The sequence below is a fragment of the Podarcis raffonei genome, chromosome 1 (assembly GCF_027172205.1).
Source record: "Podarcis raffonei isolate rPodRaf1 chromosome 1, rPodRaf1.pri, whole genome shotgun sequence".
Lineage (NCBI taxonomy): Eukaryota > Metazoa > Chordata > Lepidosauria > Squamata > Lacertidae > Podarcis > Podarcis raffonei.
The window spans coordinates 64,333,061-64,355,189 of NC_070602.1; the positions used below are offsets into that span (position 1 = coordinate 64,333,061).

The 22,129-nt window shown below is 38.5% G+C and overlaps 1 protein-coding gene across 2 annotated transcripts in view; it reads left to right on the forward strand.

The window, feature by feature from the left end:
* The window catches only part of ELP4 (elongator acetyltransferase complex subunit 4), a 148,081-nt gene that overhangs the window by 32,490 nt on the left and 93,462 nt on the right, over positions 1-22,129 (forward strand). For both annotated transcript variants that reach the window (XM_053389901.1, XM_053389891.1), the window contains exons 4-6: positions 8,282-8,401; positions 14,510-14,649; positions 18,933-19,017. In XM_053389901.1, the coding sequence (XP_053245876.1) occupies positions 8,282-8,401; positions 14,510-14,649; positions 18,933-19,017 (345 nt within the window). The remainder of the gene's footprint in view (positions 1-8,281; positions 8,402-14,509; positions 14,650-18,932; positions 19,018-22,129) is intronic.

Consider the following 22,129-nt stretch of genomic DNA (forward strand, 5'->3'; position numbering starts at 1 on the left):
AACTTCACAATTTTGTTTCAAATTAGGCATATTTACTTATTAGCATCAACAGTTTATTTCTGATGAGGACTGTAATTGACATTTTCTTTCTCTGCTCCTTCACCATCATCAGGCTAGTGACACTGGGATGCTATAGTCATACATTGTTGACTGCATTAATTTGCATTTATAGACTGTGACATACCTCTGTTACACACACGATTTGGGATTGGGGGTGTCTTAAGTATTTGCAAAATATTTAGAGGAAGTCATTTAATGGCTATACCTCAATTGTATGTTCCTCAAACATCACCCTGTGAGGCAACCGCATGCTTGCTTTCTCATATGTCTGCAGCACAGATCAAATAATGATCTGCATTGTTTCCGTGTTGTAACAAGAAAAACATTTGGGAATTCTTAAAAAGTGCTACTGGTAAAAACAAGAGGGAGAACGCTGTTTCAGGAGAGACCACATTAAAGTGTTTCTTCTGGCTCTCAGCCACAAGATTTTAATGTGCAGCCTAGGACATTTGGTCACCTCTGCTACAGTGTGAGGCAGTCATTGCAGCAGCAGGTGTGCCCCTCATTGTAAGAGGCAGAATATAAAATAATGAGAAGCTTAGTGAGTTAAGTGACTGCTTACATGGGATTTATACTAATGATAATCTCTTCCAGAACAATGGCCTATGGCTGCACTGAATTGTTTTTGTATATAGCATACCGTTATCTTTATGTCAATTAAAGTGTTGCAGGTGTTACAGAGAAAACGGACGGCAGTTTTATTGAATACAACACCTGGGAAAGTAATTTAAATTGGATTATAGCTGCAAAAACATTTACATAACATTTGCCTTAAAAAAATTTTAAGTAGCTTATTTTAATATTTGAAACAATGAGCTATATTACAATTAGCTTAACCAAATAATAAAAAACAACTTTGCTTATAGATGCTGAGATTAAAAAATTCAATTCTATTTTTACTTCCAGATTAGTATCATTCTGTTTTATACTTGTTTATTCAGAAGTAAGTCTCACTGTGCTAATGGAGTTTCCTTTCAGAAAAACCTTCCCATAAATTACCCCAAAGATTGGTTTAAAAAACATCTTCTTTCCTTATTATTTCCCTATTATAAAACCATCTTGCCTTCTAGTAATTCATTTTTCTGGTCAGCAAAGACCAGCAAACATTTTTCAAAGACTTTCTTTGCTCTGAGTCATGTCAGTGCATGCAATAAAACTTTGGGGGTCTCAAAGTGGGGTCTTCTCTGTGGTGTCATCATGGCTTTGGAACTAGCTGCCCAGGGAAGTTTGTCAGGCTAGTGTAATGTAAGAATCTGAATGTAGAGAATCATCTTTCATTCACCCAAGAGCTTACAAAATGGGTCTTTAAAAACGTTTTTTTCTACTGTTGGTTAGCGCTAATATAGCATTTATATTTGTCTATATCGCTATGAAAATTTTAGGTAGAAATTTGATGGATAAACATGATAAATAAAGTCACTGGTCCTTTTCAGGTGTTACCATTCCATGTAAAGAAAGCAAGGGGGGCAACAGAGATAAAAACCAGTGGCAAAAAATGTTCATGGAGCCACCACAGTTACATGAGAAGGCTCCCCACTACACTCAGTCACCTCCATGAGCTGAGGGTAATAAGAATGACAAGGCAGAGGGCAAAACTAGTGAGCACAACTCTGTTACCCCCCCTCCCCCCCTTCTCAATGCATTTTCTTCTCATGGAAGGGTAATTTTTGTGAGGCAAATGCTACTTAAAAGTCAATATTGGATTATCTGCACATAGGTTGAGTCTTGGGTGCAAATATATATCTGCCAAGGACACAGGAAGCTTCCTTATGCTGAGTCAGAATATTGGTCCATCTAGGTGGTTGTTGTCTATACTGACTGGCAGCCAATCAGTAACCCCACTGCCGCAAACACATTTAAAAGGCCTTATAATGTTATTTAATTATTTATTGGTCATTTATCTAGCTTTCTCACTAAATATATATCTAGCTACATTTTAGCCTTCATGAGATTAGGTACATTTTTGAGACCATGGAAAAGACAACATAAAAGAGTAATCACCTGTGTTTGTTTTCTGTAAATATGTAAATCAATCCGAACAAAATGGGCTGTAGCCAACAAAATCATCCCATTTGTGCAAAGACTTCCACTTGTGCAACAGAACTTCCCTTCCCTCTTTTCTCCCCACACCCCTTCAAGTCCACTCCAGAGGGTTTGGGGAAACCCAAAACAGATGGGGAGGCACATAGTGGAAAAGGGGGAGGGGAAGTTCCATTGTGCAAGTGGAAGACCTTGTGTGAATGGGACAACTGTGTTGGATACAGCCCTTTAATTATATTAACTGCGGGCCTGCAAATGGCAGCCTTGGAAGAGGGTTGATCTGCTTTTGGGCAGGCACTCGATCATACTGTTCAAAGCATTTTTACCCACATCTACTTCTCACACTGCCATTTGTCTTTTGTTGAATCTCCTGTCCCTTAATTAGAAAGAACTCTAGCTCAACTTCTGTAACTTATCTTAGTAACAATGTTACGATTTGTTCTAATGAGATAAATGGTGAGTGAACTTCAGTAGAATCACTTCCTTGAGCACATCTCATGCCTCTTGATTATAATTCTTATTGTACTCAAGTCTGCTTGAAGAGTGGGAATCATGAATTCTATATTTAAACCTTGGATCTGTTCCAAGACTCTTACAGATAATTACAAATTCAGTTTGAAACGAGGGAAGAAACTTCTAGGATGGCAACCTACAATACCAATTTCTGTTTTAAAAAAACTAACTTGCTTAATGTGAACTATTGTTGGGTGATTATTTTGTAGGCTTATAATAGAATGTGGTAAGAAAACGATTTAACTTTATATTATAAATTGACTTTTGAATTCCTATAGTTTGTCTTACTGTAGAATAAGGTTACCGTTTCCCGGGGACAGTCCCTGGATTTACAAGTCAGTCCCCTGACAAAATCCATCTATTTAGAAAAGTCTCCCCGGATTCATTGAAAAAGATCTGGTAACTTTACTGTAGAAAGAAGGAAATTGGATCACTCAGCTGCCCTAAGAGAGGTAGTTCTGGTTTGGGTTATTGGAAGTTGGAGCCTGAAACATTTGGAGGGCACCAGGTTGGGGAAGGCTGCTGTACAGACTACAGGGAGAGGAATGTCAGTAGTTGATGTAGCAGAAAGAAGTTCTTTTAGATTTGTCTAACAGATGGCAGTGGATAACAAGAAGGGGACATAATTTGCTTACTCACTGTTGCCCTAAGGATCAAAAATCACAACAAAGGTAAGCAAGGAGTGTACAATGTTCCTTGACAATTAAGTCAATTTGATTTATAGAGACACAACACTTAATAAAGTATCTTTAAGCCAGACTATTGGAATATGAACGGAGTGTCTGACTACTATTCTGACTAACATATATATTCAGGGAGTAAACTTTTTAAAAATAATGATTGTTTTAAACATGATGTGCCACTTCAGAGCATTCAAAGCATTTCAGATTTATTTTGTTATAATCCTTAGTATTTCTTTAAGCTAGATCACTATTATCCCTGTATTGCAGATGCGGGACTAAGTGGCAGAGGCTAGATTTGAACTAGGAACTTTCTTATTTGCAGCTCAGTTTCTTAGCTGTTGCTCCACACCAGCTCTCATTTAGCCTATGTTTGGTATTCTGAGTCGTGATCCCCCTCTGCTTCTGGGTCACTGCATCAAAATTGAGATTGGGTGTCTTGCAAAGGTACACTCTAGCATGCTAATTGCACTCTGGCAACTCATGCCATAGAAATAGGATGCCAGATCCATTAGGTAGGCCCTAGTATTCAAAAAACATTCAACACATTATCTCATGCACATAACAGACTGAGATGTCTATTACTACAACACTTGGTCAGCTGCAATATCCCTGCAATCTTTTCAGCTGATTAGCAAGTTAGCTCCCAATTGGTAGAATGCCTATGTAACTAGGCCAGAAATAAATAAATAAATTAGTCCTGTCATTTCCACTGCAGTCACTGGTCTAAAAAGCGAATGCAAATGTTACAGTCACTACCACAAATCATTTATTGCTACATTTGTACAAACCTTTCTGACGTGTTAGTATTTATTTATAAAACACATAGGTAGGAATCAGAGAGAAATGCAAACTTATTTCAGACTTATTTCAAACTTATTTCAGTATGTGAACTGAAACACAGTTATCTTTTGGAATTCACACTTCTCAGAAATATTAGTGAAAACAAATATGTGTATGGGGGGGTTGTTGGCAAAAATGTTTTCAATTATATTAGGCAAAATGATGTACAAAAATGTGATAGTAGGAGAAATGTGTATGTAAATGTATATGATTTTGTGTGGGGATTTAAGAAACTCAAAGTGATGTGGAAAGAGAACACATTGGAAAAAATGAGGAACTTAGAAAAACCAAAATTGATAGATTGATCCACCTTCCCCAAGGTTATAAAATTATAACATTCAACAGGCATTAAGATAATATTTAAAATGTTTATTTATATGGCTCCACAACATAGGAATGTGTGTACATTCAGCTATAAAATGTCTACATTAGAGAACTCTGCGTAAGTTATTACATACTCGAATATTGTATGAAATGTGTTTTGCAACGCCACCCACGTCCCTTTTGCATGATAAACCCATTTTGTGCAACAGGTTTGTATATGTCTGAGAGTGAGTTTGACTTGAGTGAAAGGATAGCAGGTAAATGGGATCATTGGCAATTTTTCAGTTTTAGATCAGGATTGAATTGTCTTGTCATTTGTGAATGAATGGGTTCTTTAATTTTAATGCCTTGACATGCTTGAAATAAAAATATATGACAAAATCCAAACAAATAAATGCATCTGTTGATCCCAATGGTTTATTCCTGGCAGATTCTTATTGCATAGCATTTCTCTGCTTTTAGCACTTTCCCCTAATAATTGGCTTTGAACTGCTGGGTTGGAGTCTTTCTGGTATTTCTTATGAAGAATTTCATGGCATGATTGAAACCTAAACTTCTGTCATATAAATTTTAATTGTGAACTTGTAATTAATGTATCAATATATCCTGTTTGGGTTGTGAGGGTCTCAAACCCTTGAGAAGTTAGGGACTTCCTATGCATGTGATGACAGGCTCTGGTAGATTTAGCACACAAGACAAATAGTGGGTCCAATAGTCATGTGCTGTAGAGGGAAATGAGGGGCTCGTGAACCTGGGAAGGCAGCTCATCTAGGATAAGGAAAACTCTGATCCTAAACCTTTGCTGCCTTGTGGCAATACTCATTTCTGAGAAAATCTTCAAGAGTAAATGTCAAGGAAAAACCTGCACCTGCTGCCCTGCAGCCTCCATAATGTAATCTTATTATTGTTGTTGTTGTTGCTGCTTTTATTTGCTTTTCTATTACAGTTCTTCTCTGGTATATCAACATTAGTACAACAACTGTTGCATTCAATGTGTGTGTGTGTGTGTGTGTGTGAGAGAGAGAGAGAGAGAGAGAGAGAGAGAGAAAGGGGGGGATGAAAACTTCTTTTCATGTACTTCCCTTCCACCCCTTCCCTGGTTTCCTCTCTATTTCCAACCTATCCACGTCTTCTTGTTCTTCTAAATTTTCCTCTCTCCTCTTTATCGCATGTTATAACTTACGTTGCTGAACTATGCTCATCCTCCTAGATTGACTGTCTTATTATAATAATTTTTCATATATTCTATATATAACATCCAATCCTCATTACATTTTTTTATCTGTTTCTTATTCTATCAGTCATATCCGCTAGTTCTGAGTATTCCAGCATTTTATGATGCCACTCCTCTTTTTTTGGAACCGCTTCTGTTCTCCACTTTTGTGCAAGTAAAATCTGCACAGCTGTGGTTGCATACATCAATAGACTCACTTGTTTTGGGAGGACTTCTGTCCTTACTATACCCAGAAGGTAAGCTTCTGGGTTTTTAGGAAAGGATCCTTTAAACTTTTTTTCCAGTTCATTCCATAATGTAATCTAGCTCCTGTCCTATGCTTGCCTTTCTCTTTCTCTCAGAATCAGGGAAGAAGGCATGCGACTTACATGTGGTTTGGATTACTTTTGCCACTGCAAATGTCTCTGATGTAATGCAGGAGCAAAAAATATTCTTGTGGGAAGCCAACCCCAGCCCATGTGCCCATAGTTCACCATCCCTGGAATAAAGTGTCACTATAAATAAATGATAAATGGCTTTAGAATTGGAATGGGCTTTGTAGGCCAGCTAGTTCATGTCCCTGCTCAAAGCAGAAAATCCATATCTAGAGCACCCACAACACATGACTTTCTAGCCTCTGCTTGAAGACCTCCAGTGAGGACAGCCCATTTCCAGGTAATTGGTTCCCTTGTCAAACTTCTCTTAACATTTTAACATTTTCCCTAATGTTCAACTGAAACCTACTCTAATAAAACTTAAAAAGAATAGATCTAGCCCTGCCCTCTGGGATAGCAGAGAACAAAACTTTGTTCTCTTATTTGTGTTAGTTCTTGAGGCATTTGTAGAGTGCTAGCATGCCTGCTCTCATCTTCCCTGCATTCAAACAATATCCAGTTATTTCAACCTTTCCACAGAAGACTTGTTTTCCATACCTCTGACAGACTTTGTTGTCCTCCCCTGAACCCATTTCAATCTGTCTCTTATCAGAGGCGTACCTAGGCTCCTTTGTACCCTTGGCAAGGAGTTGTATTGGCGCCATCCAACCCTTGTACTCTTGGCAAGGAGATGTATTGGTGCCTCCAAAGCCAGGAGAGACCATGAACCAGAAACTCAAAAAGTATGTTTTTTGTTACCTTTCCTGCTCCACCAGTGACTTCCTTTGCAGTCATCATGGTCGGGTCAGGTCTGATTTGCTCCGTCTCCCTCCTCCTCCTCCTCCTCCTCTTCCTCCTCTTCTTCTTATCTGTCTGTCTGTCTGTCTGCCTTCCTCCTCAGAGTGGGGAGGCATGATTTTTGTGCCCCCCCAAGCCTGCGCCCTTGGCAGGGGCCAACCCCCATCTAGAATATATCTTCAAAGTGCAGCACCCCAAACTGGACACAGTTATTCATATGAGATCAGAATCAAATGGAATTATTACTTCCTGTGATTTTGGTTACTATGGTTCTACTAGCAGCCTTGTGCCTGGTATTGCTTGAGAATGCCGTCTTGATTGAAAATGGCGTCCGATTGTATCCAAACTTAGACAAAAATCTACTACTTGATCATACAAAACTTGGTTCAATTTTTTTTAGAGTTGGCCTAATACCTACCAAACTGGTAAACTGATTTCTAAAATATATAATAAGCTAATTAATGCAGCCTAATATTGCTTAAGTTTTTTGTTTGTTTGTTTTTTGCAACCATATCACTCTGTTGATTCATGTTCAGCTTGGCAGACCCTTTTCATGGATACTACTGCCAATCCAAGTATCTCCCATCTTATTCTTGTGCATTTTATATTTGCCTAAATGCAGCTTTACATTTATCTCAATTGAATTTCAGCCTAGTTTCCTATCAAGATCTTGAATTTCAGTCCTGAAATATTAGCTATCCTTCCTGTTTTGTGTGTTTTTCAAATCTGATAAAGGTTCTCTCCGCCCCTTTATCTAAGTCGCTGATGAAAATATTGAAGAGCACCTGGTCCAACCCGAAGGTAGTCCTCTGAAAATTTCCTTGCAGTTTAATGAAAAACTATTAATGAGCACTCTTTGAGTATAGTGTTCCAACCAGCTGTAAATCTACATGATGGTATTATTATGTGGCCCACATTTAATTACTTTCCAAACTGAATATAAAAGGGGACATTGTCAAATGGCTTGCTGAAATCATTAGAAATTATATTGACAGGCTTCCCATAGTCTACTAAGTAACCCAATAAAAAAGAGAGATCAGATTAGTCTAGCTAGTAGGATTTATTCTTGACAAATCCATGCTGTTTCTTACTAATCACTGCATTGTTATCAGGATGCTTACAAACTGACTCCTCTGGTATTGAAGTGAGACTGACTAGTCTGTAGTCTCCTGGATTCTCCTTCCTCCTCTTTTGTGAAAATTGGGGCAAGATTTACCTGTGTCTATTCCTGTGGCACCTTATTCATTCTCTGGAATTTCTCAAATATTATAGACCAAGGTTCTGATGGTACATCCACTGGTTCCTTTAGTACCTTGAAGTGAGCTTCCAATACCATCATTAATGTTTGCTGTGAGCTGTTAAATCTTCTTTAACAATATTCCCCTAAATGTTTAATAAAAGCAGCTCATCTAAAACATTTATTATTTTTCATTCAGGAACTTCCCTCACCTTTGCTGAATGAAATAGAAGAAGAAGCAACAGCTGTGAAGTCCAAACAAGATTCTCAGGAATCCATGAGAATAGCCTGGCGTTACCAGAACACACCAAAACTGGAGGTAAATTTTATTTCATAGTAATTTCTTCAAATAATGATGTATGGTAAACTGAAAGTATTTCTTGACAAAAATTTCCTGTTAAAATGATAAGCTAACTACACCATTTAGCACTTATTCCAAAAAGTGTTTTGCCCCACCTTAGGCTTATAATATTAAATAGCAGAGTAGAAGAGCACTCTTTCATCCTCTGTTGATTAGCCATTGAAAATATTCTTCCAGTCACTTTGCTGGTGTGGGGAATGGCTTGGGGAGGTATTTTGGGAGGAGAGTCAGCATAAATTGTTGAACACCTCTCTCTTTTCTGTTGATTCTCTCCACAAATGGACCCACTCAACCTTTTGTGTTTCATTAGCAAACATTGGCTTGGGAATTCTTGTTTCCCAAGAAAATGTGTAGTACTACCATAAGTGGGCCATACTGTCATAAGAACAGTAAATATTAAATTATAAAGGCTTCAGCATCAGAGCTGTACAATTTACTACACAGGTTTTCAAGAAGTATCCTTTCCATTTATACAAGAAAGCTTTATAAATTTGTCTGAATATAGAAGCGTTTATATAGGTTGAATGAATTGTACTTAGATCCCTCTAGTGAAAGCATGGAATTGAATCAAGCTGTTGACTTGCTTATCCATGTGCGTAATAAGTAAAGTAAGCACTTGAGATTATATCAGCTTCACTGTCACTATAAACTAATCGTTATGAAGGCAGCATGTAAGAAACAAGCCCAGTGGTCAATTCTACAGAGTTTACGGTTGTTAGTGTTTTGTGAATTATATTTCTCCCTAGGCTAGCTATTTTCTTGTGCAGAATAATGGTATGGTGAAATCTCTAAAATTACATGCAATATTTTGGTGTCCATAGGAACTTGCTTTGTTTGGCTTTAGTATTTTATATATCTGATGTAAGTGTAGTGAACTGCCTAGTAAGTTCAGGCTTATTCTAAGGAATATAATTGGAATATGACAAAATGATTTTACAAGGCTTGGCATGTTTGGTTTTCTTTGTAATTGCACAGACATGTCTATGTATTCATATCAGAGAGAAGATTTATATATGATGACATGCCAAATCAAAGACCCTCCAGGATGGCTATGTGACCTCATCAATTTTTATTAATATGAAGCTTGATATAGCATGTTGAACCATCACAAAACAGACTTAGTTCATATGTGGAGGTAGGGGGAAGGAATACAAAAATTTGAAAAAACTGATATTTTTGAGAAGTACAGTTAAGCTTCCCAGTTTGCTCCAATAATATACCATGTTTCATTTTATATTATAATGGAGGTTATATGTGATGAAAATTGATGTGAGGTGTAATCCAATTTAAACTGGTGGTTGCATAGCTAAAGCTTTATTAACTAAGACCGGACTGAGGTCAGAGTTGGGAACTACAAGTAAAAACTCTCTACGGTATCATTGGGAATGCTCAGCCTCCTGGCAAAATTGTTCGGTCATGAGTAATTGTGGTAGAGCAGATATCCTTATACATTCCTGATGCATGCATAATTCTAGTGTTTGACACAGACCTCTGAACAACTAAATGCCAAGTGCTTATGCTCCAGTTCCAGCCACTCTTTAAAACTACCTTGCAATCCTTGTCTCTGAATTCAGCCTGTCCATAAGTCAGATATTCATTAGCTGCAATTCCTGCATTGCAGGGTGATGGACTACATGATCCTTGGTGTTCTTTCCAACTCTACAATTCTATGATTCTATGAATCATTTCTCCATTACCTACCTTGTCACTTCTGTTTGTCAGTACCTTCCTCTCTGCCTTGGGTGAGTCTGGACAGAATTCAAAGGGCTGCAAATGCATGAGGGTTTTTCAGCATCCACTTCCAGGGCAGTGTGTCATGACCCACAAACAAGCTGTCCCCAAAGATCAGAGGGACTCTCTAGGACAGCAGTCTACTAGGGGACTATAACTGGAAAGGAAAATTGGCATGTGCTCAAATCCATACAGAAGTGCTTTGCACACAGAAAGCTGTGTTCATCCTGTCAACTGCTCCTGCTCTCCTATTTCCTAGCTGGCACAATTTATTTATTTAAGGTAACTTGTATCAGGGCTTTCAGACCCAGCACCAGAAGTTTGTGTGGTGCAGCAAATGCCATCATCTCTTTGTTTTTGGTTTTTAAAGTTTTATTAGCACTAGAATAAGGATTCTTCTTTTAAGGTCAGTTACTTATTTCAGAGCACAGCTCTGATAAGAAAAGTGCTGGGCTGCCCGCCCAGCCCTGTCCCCACAGCACCACTGCCAGTCTCCACTCCATTCTTTGGTAAGCTTGTGGGGTGCACCAGGGAAGTGCTGAAAGGACCAGGAAGGTATCTTGCCCAGGCCTCCCTGAAACCTTACACCAGTCATGACACCTGTCCAGGATATCTTTACTTTTCCTGAGGACTAGCTGGAAAATAAAGAGCAATTTTTTTGGGGGGGAAGAAAGTCATTTTATACATATGTTATGTTTCCAGATTAAATTGGTAGTTATCAACCCAACATACCAGAAAATTAAATCTCAGTATCAAAAGTATAGGTAAATGTATCCTAACTAGTAATTGATATTTTTAAAATAAAATGTATCTTGTAATTTCCACACAAGCATAGGAGAGTGAGTAGTGGTAGAGAAATTTGAGAGATCCACATTAGTTTCATCCCCTTCATGCTGCCTTGGAAATTTTAAAGGTGTTAGGAGGATCTCTGACTTGCAGTTTGTCAACTCTAATGTTGCAGGTACATTGTCTGGGCAGCAAATTCCAGAGGCTTGGGTATTTCTTTAACTATTTTATTTGTAATTGGCTAACCATTTGATAGGCAAAGTAAAAACAGTAGGTATTCTTAGCTTGTATCAAGCAGGTAAAGTGTGTGTTCCTTTACCCCACTGTCCCCCACCTCTCTCACACACACATATACTCCCTCTTTTAATGAATGAACTGCTTGTATTCTTAGGGCAATATATAAACTGTCACAGCATGAAATCAATTTTCTGCCTTGATTCATCCTAAATCTGAGAATTTCTAGCACATTAGTATTGCAATTAGAAACGTTAACGGCAGACGGTAGCATAAAGACATATTCTGCTCCATGACAACTTAGGTTATTTCTCCTTGTGCAGGCTAGCTCATAGGAATCCAAGGAAAAGGTAGGCTTGAAACCACATTCAGCTAATAAATTTATTATCTCACGCTTAAGAGAAATGTATTTTTTCCTCCCTTTTGCTCTGTCTCTGTGGTCATGCTGCTGCTAAGATAGATTATTCATGCTTACTTGATTCAGGTGGGCTTTTTGCAAGCTTCCCCACTAGGCCTGGGAATGTGGTACATTGAGGTCTATTCATAGGCTTCTGACATAGCCAGGCTTTTATTGCCTGGTGTTTTATTGCGACCAAATCCTAGTCTCCACCCAGTTTGTAGGCACTGTGCTTATTCTTTAGAATCAAGAAAGGTTATCACCTACCTTAATCCATGCAACTGTGTGGATTAGGGACACCAGTGTTCCCCAGGATTCTCAAAGAGGATCCTGGAAACTTCTTGTTTCTTCTCTTTTGCTGTCTGTACTAAACTCTCTTGGGCCTCAGTGAGGATTTGCATCTGAAATAGGCAACCTGGAGCTTTTCTCAATGAAGACATCAGATCAAAGTTCAGTTAGTCAAGGCCTTTCTAAAACATTAAGGGGGCTTGGACTTACACAATAAAAAGATGAGCTCTGGCAGAGATTGCAGTAAAAACATTCTGATCAGTAATCCGGATAAAGGATAGATTATAGGGCAAAGAACAGCTCTTGTTTAAATTGCTTTGAGAACGCCCAAACGAAATAACTTGGAACTTCTGAATTTATTTTTAAACAATACTCATATTTTATTTTATTTTATTTTATTGTCAGATTTTGTTCTGTTTTATTACACTTTGTAACATTTAATAACTAAAAAACACAGATAGCATTTTTAAAATAACTGCTAAGTACCTTCTGCATTCTGGTATAGTATAAGAAACCAAGGTTATAAGGAAATTTGTTTCTTGTTAGCAGTGTTGAATTTGTTACTGTTTTTATTTTTTGCTTATTAAAGCTTTACTTTTTCTGTTACCTTAGTTTTTTCAAACAATGTATTGTTGGAATACAGTTTTAATGATCCTTTTTTACTGATTGTTTTTAAAATAAAAACCATAATAGACACAGAGATTTGATTAATTTTTGAATTTATATCATTATAAATACAAAAACCTGGTATTCAGCAGAGCAGTTCTTTATGTATGAATGGCCACCCACAAGTCTGGCCAGTTTTCTATAAAATGTGCAGGAGGATGTGAAGTTAAGACACACAACAGAACAAGAAGGTAGAGTGACAATGAACAGTGTTTTCTTACTTTTGTATGTGTGCAAAAGTGGAGCTACAATAACTTCTAGCTTATGTAAAAATTAAAAAACATTCAAATTGTCATCATGCTACAATACAACTTTTTCACAGCAAAATTCTGTAGATGTCTGCTTAGAAGTAAATTCTGTTGAGTCCAGTGGCACTTAATCGCATGTAAATGTGTCTAAGATTGCAGCCCCAGTAACATATTGTTCGTTTGTTTTCATGTGTTTGAAACAAGAGAGAGAGAACACAATAGAAGTTATTCCTCAAAATGTTCATGCATGCAGCCATTAATATTTTAGTTACCTGGCTCATTTACAGTAATTTGAAAGAGTAAAACTAAATTCATATTATTTGTAAAATGACTTTTATTATAAAAGTAATTTGAAAATTAGATTCTTGAACTGTTCAAAATATCCAAGTGATATTTTGCCTTTTCTCTCTGGTTACTGCAATCTGATGAGAACAAATGGGATGAGGATGCATGTTTCTGCAGTTCACATCTCCAGTTACACTGGGAACCATTGCACACACAAAAAAGCTGCATTTGCAGTTCCCTGGGGCTTCTTTTCTTCATTCAGCAGTCAAACTGTGTGCACAGTTGCCAAAACTGGACTGGGAATCATTTTTAGCATCAGTCACATTATTGTGCCTCTTAGTATTGTCAGCAGCAGTCACATTTTTGGCACTTTTGGAATATGACTCCAGACCATTTTTCCTTCTCATGATTCTTGAAGGAAAGTGGAACAGGGCTGCTACATAGAGACTTCCTATCCTTCTAAACATGTAATTGGTGTTCTCAAGCTGATAGTAATGTCCATGTAACGAGAAGGCTGAACTGCCTGCATCCTCCAGTGAATCAGGTCATGATGGCTACATAATCTCTCCAGTGCCAGAGGCTATATCCCTCTGAATACCAGTTGCTGGGGAACATGCCTAGGAAAGTTTCTGGGCTTTCTATAGGCATCCAGTTGGCCACTGTGGGAACAGAATGTTGGACAAAATGGTCCACAATGGCTTCCTATATGTTTTAGTCAATTTGTCAGCACACTGCTCTTATGTTGTTTTTGTTGTTGTTGTTGTTGTTTTAGTAGAAACAGGGTTATTTGAAAGCAAACTACTTTTAGCTAGGATACTAATCAGTAGGATAAAATATCTTCAGCCTATCAGATAATGCCAAAATTCATGTGTGTATTTTGTGTATGTAGAAGACTACCTCCACCATATGGATATCTGATGGTGGCAGCAGAAATAAAGGACCTTTGTTTCTCTTATTGGCTATATGCTGAAACAGCAGGCATAGCTGAACTAGAACATGGGCAAGGAGACGCATGAAGTAAACAAAACACAATTGCTGTGTCACCAGTAACATTTGCTGTAGGAAAAAGAGGGAAGACCGAGCTGTAAAATAGCAATTCCAGCTTCAGCCTGAGTGGAAAGATCAAAATAAAATTACTTTTTATTTTGTTTGGAGGGTGCCTGGAGTACCTCCCTGATAGCCTGGCCTGCATGGTTGCTTAATTCTAACATACACAATAATTCCCCAATGGCTGAGGTTTGCTCCATGAGAAAATGTGTGCATGTGTCAAAGAGGGGGATGGTATTGTGACCACTTACATTGGTATAGTGTGCTGGCTTTAGTAGTAGTGTACACTTAAAGTGCAGATTATGTGAATAACCTGTTGAAAAAATGGGTATTAAAATTTTTAATTGCATTTTAACAGGGGAAACATATGCATTGTTTTCACAGGTGACCCAAGCAGCCTGTTCAAAATTTGGACACTACTTTGATTTATCAAAAACAATGGCTCCAGAATTAATCCAGAACATAAAGTGGTATGGCTTTCCCCTTCTTGAAGAAAAAGCTTTGTATCCTGATATAAAATCATGGTGAGTTTGAAAAGCTTCTAATTTTAGTTGTTTGCACAAAAACTGAGGAGGGTTTGGAGGACAAATTTCATAGACATAAAATTGTGTGCAAATAATTGTACTGTCAGGAGTAAGTTGGCCAGGCATCAAAATTTATAGTAAAACCCTTCCCTTGCCATATTCTAAGCTCCACCCCTTGCAGGACCTTCCTCTCTTAACTGCAGAGATCTTGGACTGGACAATATACATGTTGTAGTAAGGCTGCTTGTGGTGCTTCTCTGTGGGTCCACAAAATGTAGTAGAACTAATCTGCCAAGACCACTATTATATCTGCTGCAGCTTATTTTTTAAACATCTGTCTAAATTGAGCATTAATAAATCCTGTTGTCTCTGATTAGTGGAGCTTGTGTGAAAGGAAGACCTGGGCATTGCAAGGGCCCTTGGTGCACCCCATGAGCTCTGCACACAGACGGTCTGAGGATGACTTGAACAATTAGCTTTCTTCCATATGCAAATTTGCTTTCAATTTGCATATTGAAGTAGTAGGCTGTTTATTGTTTTAATCTGCTGGTGCTAGAGTTTGTTCTTTAAAATATCTTTATACAATTTTCAATAGAAGCAGAAATATATACTTGCATTGGGAGAAGAGAGAAAAAACGCATAAATACATAAGTAAAAAAAAAGAATAGGAAACATTCTCTGGCATAAATAGTTTTTTTATTAGGATAATTATATATTTTTTAAAAATATTGAATGCTTTATATATTTTCTAAAGACCTGCTCAGATATGTGAGCTGCTGTAGGATGGCTTTGCCCTGAAATTCATTACTGGAATAATATATATGTACTACAGCCTCCATGCAAAGCCATACTAGTTTGGAAGTAGAAGGCAGATTTTCTGTCACCATAGTGTCCATGAGCATAACACTTTTTTCTGTCTCTCATAAGAATGAACAACAAGTATTAATATAAAAGAGAAATGGGTAGATTCATGGATATCATGGGGTATATCATACAATATCATACAATGGCTGTCATAGGATCTGGCAAAACACAATATTAGAGAGAGTACAATCATGATGCTTTCCTCATAACTGTATTTCCATACAGTACAAGAAAAGGCTTAACCTGTTGAATATCTGCCTAGAAAATAAAGCAGCAGAAGGAAAATCACATGAAAGGGGGGGGGTGTACAGTAGCTCTTTAGGATCTTAGGAATTCTTATTTCCTGGTGTCTAAACCACTCATCAGTCATAACTATGACTTCACACATTAGCTAAAACACTGACAAGTGGGAGCATCCAGGCTTGCTCATTTCACAGACATTGCTTAGAACAGTACCTTCACATTTTGTTTCATGGCTTTCGTTCTAGGAGGGTTAGATACTTGATTTTTTGCAGGGGAAAGTGTGGGGACACAACTGAAGGTGCTTGGTTGGTGACCCCTGATAAATAGTCATATCTGATAGCTATATTCCTTTACAGTTGCCACCCAGGTTTCTTAATAATAGGGTATAATACAGATCCAGTATATTTTAGTATTCCAGAAATAATATTGAATAATTGATGTTACATTTGCTTGTATTATTTGCTGCTTCGATTGGGTATATATTAAAATGGGCTTAAATGAACATAGAGCTTGGATTTCCTGATAAATCTGCTAAAACAGCTTAAAAATATCTCTCCTAATGGAGTCTGCTTCCCGATAATAGGCCTATTTGTCATACATTTTGATAACCTTCCCTTTGTTAAATGTTTAGAAACTATCAATAAGGAAGTCAGAGACTGTGTTGTAACTAGGATACCTCCTTACAAGCTCCTGCTTTATCAGTAACTAGATGGTTAAACAAAAAAAGGATGAGAACATATTGTTTAAACACATTAGCTGAATTAAAGTGTTGGGGAACAAATCTGTAGGAAAAATAGCTGACTTTCTGAATGCAACATAGATATCTGTTGCCCATAAAATATGACAAATCCTGCTACCAAGATTATTAGTTGGCTCTAGTTAACAAGTTCACTTCCATCAGCAAATACATCACCTGTGAGCATATATATTTTACATATTAAATTATAAATAGGGGATTTAGCTGGGATGTTTCAACTTGCATCTGTTCTATGGAGTCTTTTTGTCTCACAGAATAACAAATACAATTTTACCATTGTGATTCACCATTTGTTGACAATATAGAAAAAGATTGCTGATCATGTTATGAGTGCGCAGTCATTTTCATTATTAAGCACTTTCTAAACTAGACTTTAGGCTATGGCGTTGAACCTCTTTCATCTTGGGGGCTGCCTTCCTATCTGGATAATCTTCTGAGGTCCACATCCTGGTTGTAAGCAGGGCCAGAGGTGAAAGTGAGCAGACCAACAAATGTAAATTTGACCTGTGTACCATAGTCTAGTTTCTACACATATTTATACACTCCTCTTTTTCCTTAGGCATTACCAGAGTTCAAGCACACATTCCACCCATGCAAAAACTCTCGGGGTATGAAACAGGGACAATGAAGAGTGTGGTCTGGGGACAGTTTCAAGGACTAGGTGGAGGCCTGGAAGGTAGCACTCCACCTCCAGGCTTGAGGTTCCCAACTCCAGCTTTAGGTCAGTTCCATATTCCATAATCTGTTATCCAACATAACTCAGATGAAAATCAGGACATTTGTGAAACTAACTGCCTCAAACAAATAGATAGATTCCATAAGCTTTCCTGCCGCCACCCGCATGACCCCTTGCAAACTTTGCATGTTCCTCCCCATGGTTTGCTCATGGTATTGTGGTTATGGCCACCACCACCACCGGGGGAGGGAAATGCACCACTTCCCCAGATCAAGGTCCTAGAGTCCACCCTTCTTCTTTCCAAAACCTAGTAAGCTCTAACAAGGCTCTGGGAAAGAGCCCTTGTGCCTTCTTCTCAATGCTGCTGCTGCCCCAGGAGCTGCTTCTGTGGCCCCTTTCTGCTGGCCGGGAGAAATTGGGGTGCCCTGAGAGCAAGTCAGAAACTGTGGCGGCTTAACTAATTCTGTGGCCATCCTGGCCAAATTGGGATTGTTGAGGGGTATGTAATCATATTGAAATGAATGCACTTCAGCATGTGCAACTGCTAAGCAAAGTATTTTAATTTAATTAATTGTCCAGATGTAAGCATAAGGCCTGATTCAACTAATGGGTCCTGCTAGCACAATGGGACTTCCCCCTTTATTCCTCCACACCCACCCCAAGTGGTTTAGGGGGTCAAAAGAACTCCCAGAACAGGGTGGGAGTGGGGAGGCAGGATCATTCCACCAGGCAAGCAGAAATACTTTTGCTGATAGAGCAATCTTCTTAGTGCTATGTTGATTCCTACCATAGAATTAGAGAATATGATCTAAATAAGGTTTTCCTCTTGGATTTGTTTACACAGTAAATAAAGCAGAATATGATAGGTGTAAAAATAACTTAAAAGTATATGAAACTGACAAAAGTGTACAAAAAGAACACTGGTTGAGAAAAATTGGGTGACTTGGTAGAGAGGTAATGTGGCTGAAACATCAAAAAGAACAAAATAGAAGGCATTGTAGTAGTTTGGTGATGTGTTTTTTATGTTAATTCTATGAAACAGGTTTATGTATGGGTCCATGTTACAATAAGCTTTTCCTTTCAAAGATGTGCTTTCTTTGTTATAAATGACATTTGAAGTAGTTCTAAGTTGGAGTACACTAATTAATGTAAAACAATGTCACGCCTCTGCCAAGCTCAGAGAAGGTCACAGGTCCAGGGCAGTTGGGGTCTAGTTCTGGTACACACAGACTGAAATTTAGAGCAGACAGACAGGCATCCAGAGGGCCCAGGGGCTTATGATCTTGTTGAATGTGAGTGGGTGGTCTGGTTCCAGAGCAGCCAATGAGAAGGAAAGGTGAGAGAAGCCTATTCAGTTTCCCACACCAACAAGTTGTTCAGACTGATCAGTCAGGCTTTTATAAGACCTGATGGGTCCAGATTGGCCTGTGAAGTTAACTACCAATACTGAAGCCTGAAGACCCACTGGTGTGAGTCTTCCTGGTTTGTTGAGGCATGAGAGCATGGAGGATGCAGGAGGTAAGGTGCTAGATACTGGCTGCTGTATGTGTAAGACACACTTACAAGCCTTGCAAGCAACCTTATTGAGCATGTGTAAATATTCATATGATTAACTTGTTCAAAGATATCATTGTTTGGTGGGGGATTGTAATGTATCACCTTTCATTTGCAAAACTATGTTTTTAATGTTATTCCTGTTGTTAGAATGTATTTATTAAGTCAAGTATTCTCCTTTCTCTCTAGTAATATGGCCTGTGGTTATACCAGACTTCTTCATTCTATTCAGAAAGTCATTCATCAGCAAGGATTTGATGGCTCCACTCCCCAGGTATTAAGCAACTTCATCTTCATCTACAAGTGTGCAAATACAGTTTTCATACTGTTTGAAAGGGTGATTCATATGGTTTCCAAGCTATGAAGTAAACAACAGCTCCTTTTTAAAGTTTTTACTGGTAGACCACATGCTTTGTATTCAGAAGGTTCAATCTCTTACTCTTCTAGTTAAAGAATCAGATACATGGTGCTGAGCAGCAGCAGACTTGGAAACTATGGTGCCTTGTGTGAGGCCAAATTTAGTGCTGCCTCTGCCCGCCTTTGGGAAGGAGATGTGAGAGTTCTGACAGGGTCCTAGAGCCCTCCCATCTCCTTCCCAAAGCTGGGAAAGCACTAACTAAGCTTTGGGAAGGAGGTGGGGAGACTCTAGGACCCTGTCAAAGCCTCAGGCCCCTGTCCCTAAGCCCAGCGCCTCACCAGGCATTGAGTCTGCGCCCAGTGCAGGCACACCACTCCCACAGCCCTAAACCTGCCCATGTGCCTCTGCTTGAGAGTCATTGCCTGCCACAGTTGACAGTATTGGTTAGATAGGCTGATTCTGTGTAAGGTAGCTTCCTACCATCAGGCTTTTTCTGTTTTTGACAAATGTGAGTAGCTTTGGCAAATGCAGTAATAATCCATTAATAAATGCATTTTCTATACAACTACCAAATATTAATGAAATATTACACCACTGGTGGTAAGTTACATGTGATTACTGTAGCATAAGGTCTTTTTTAAAAGAATTTTTTTTGCCTTATTGTTAAAAAACAAAATCTGAGGACTTGTCTTACACCATGCCTTTGCCACGGTCTCTCATGTACACTGCTCCATATGGGAGATTTTTTCTGCTGCCAGGATCCCTCCCGTGCATGAAAATCTGCATTCATGGGAGGGCTGGGAACTCTCTATATCATCCACTAAATATTATAGACAAAAAAAAAAAACTTCTGATCCAGAGGCCAAGATCAGAGGCATGTGCAAATGCATAAAGTGCTAATGCAATCATGGGAAGGTGTGGCAGGGAACTAGCTTTTACTTCCTGCTGCAAAAGCCTCTCATACTAGATTGAATGCTGCTTTAAAGGCCTTTTGAATTTCTGTACATCCTGCACAGCTTATCTTCAGGCATCTTTTTATGTAGTCTTAATTTTCAAAAGAAAACAGAATGAGTGTTATTTTATATATACATTCTTCTACATAGAATATATCAATTACCAGAATATAAGGTTTAGGATATTATTTAATTTATGATTGTTTAATATCCACCACTACCTACAAAATGTATTAAAGTTTATTCTAGCAAGTACCATAAAGTTATCTGCAGAGTTAATTCTGTTATTTTATTCTGTCCAAAATCAAAGCACTAATGCACTACTCTTGGGAGTTTATTCTCTGGTTAACTTGTCTCTTTAAATATGGATTCTATTTAATGCTTCTGCATTCTAGCGTAATTTTTATTAATGTTTATCAAGCAGAATTCTCCTGGTTGTTTTAGTTTTCAGTCTGTACTGAGCATAATGTGCAAGTATGTTTTCCCTTCAGTAGTTAGCAGTGTCCTTCTGGAGAAGTAAATTGGTCCCTGACAGGCACCTCTGCTTTGGTTACCATAGCAACAGGCATGTCATAACAGTTCCCCTAGTACAGTTTGTTGAGCTGCTCCTCCAACATGATGACAGGTCCTTTGGAAGAAGGAAATTGTAGAATATCGGAAGCAACAGCACCAAAGTGACATGAAAACCCTGGGAGCAGACAGCAAATAACCTGCTACTGGAAAAGAGTTTAATAATAAAAAATGTGTAGACACTGGGTGAGGGATAAAAATAGCGCTAAGGTATGTCCCCAATGCTTTTTTAATAACCCAGAACTCACAATTGGATAAAGACATTTCTAAGACATGAAGAATTGTTTTCTTTTTAAAAAACAACAACAACACAACACCACACCACAGCAAGAGAAGCCAAACACTTCGTTTCTAGTAACAATTCTGTTTCATTATTTAAAATATTTAAATCCCGCTCAAGAGGGCTAACAACAATAAATGAAAATTATATTAAGAATTGTAACAGTAGAACACTAAAAGCAGCAGAAAAACATTAAAACATCCGAAGTGGTGTTTGTGTGTATAAAAAAGACAGATGAATATTAAAAATTCCATGCGAAGGTGGCCCCTCATGGCCCAAAAACTTTCCTGAAGAGGAAGCTTTTTAACCACCAAGTTGGAGGCCATTGAAGAGAGGGCAAGACAAGGCTCTGAAGAGGGGGATTTCAAGAGCCTGGTTGCAACCATTGAAAAGGACCTCTTTCTGGATTCAACTAAGCATACATCTAGGATGCTGGGTTGCTGCAGGCTCTTAATCTGCCCCTCTTAATCTGTTCGAAGAGCTCTTCGAACATTCATCTTTAGTGGATGACCTCATTTTTCAGTATTATGAGAAGAGAATATTCTCTCTATCCATTTCCTTCACACCATGCTTAATTTTATACGCCTATATCAATCATGTCCTTACCACACACCCATTTGCCTTCCTATATAAACTAAAAAGCCCAAAATGTGACCTTTCCTCATAGGGGAGCTGACCCAGCTCAACAATCATATTGGTTGCAGGTAATGAGAGGCTTTATGCACCAGAATCAGTGCCTTAAATTGGGCTCAGTAGCAAACAGGCAGCCAGTACAAAACGTTAAGGATTGGTGATAAATGATCCACTTTGCAGTCCCAATTAGTAACCAGGCTGCTGCATTCTGCACCAGCTGCAGCTTCCAGATGTTCTTCATGGCAGTCCCATGTAGAGTGCATTGAAGTAGTCTTAATGACAGCTTACCAAAGCATGTGCAGCTTGTAGCAAGGCCCTCCCAATCCAGGAAGCACTGGGCTTAGACACTCCTTGCCACTGAAGCTACCTGAACTTGAAGTGACAGTGGCTCTAAGAGCACCTCCCTCCCCCTAAGCAGTGACCCTGTCGATAAGAGTGAAACCACCATATCCTAATGCTCTTAACCCATTAAACCATTCCAGGAAGATGTTGCAGTCAGTGCTTTCAAAATCTGCAGAGAGATTAAGGAGAACCAACAACGTAATCCATCTGGGTGACCAAGGTTGTTTCAATGCTTAATCAATGCTGGAAA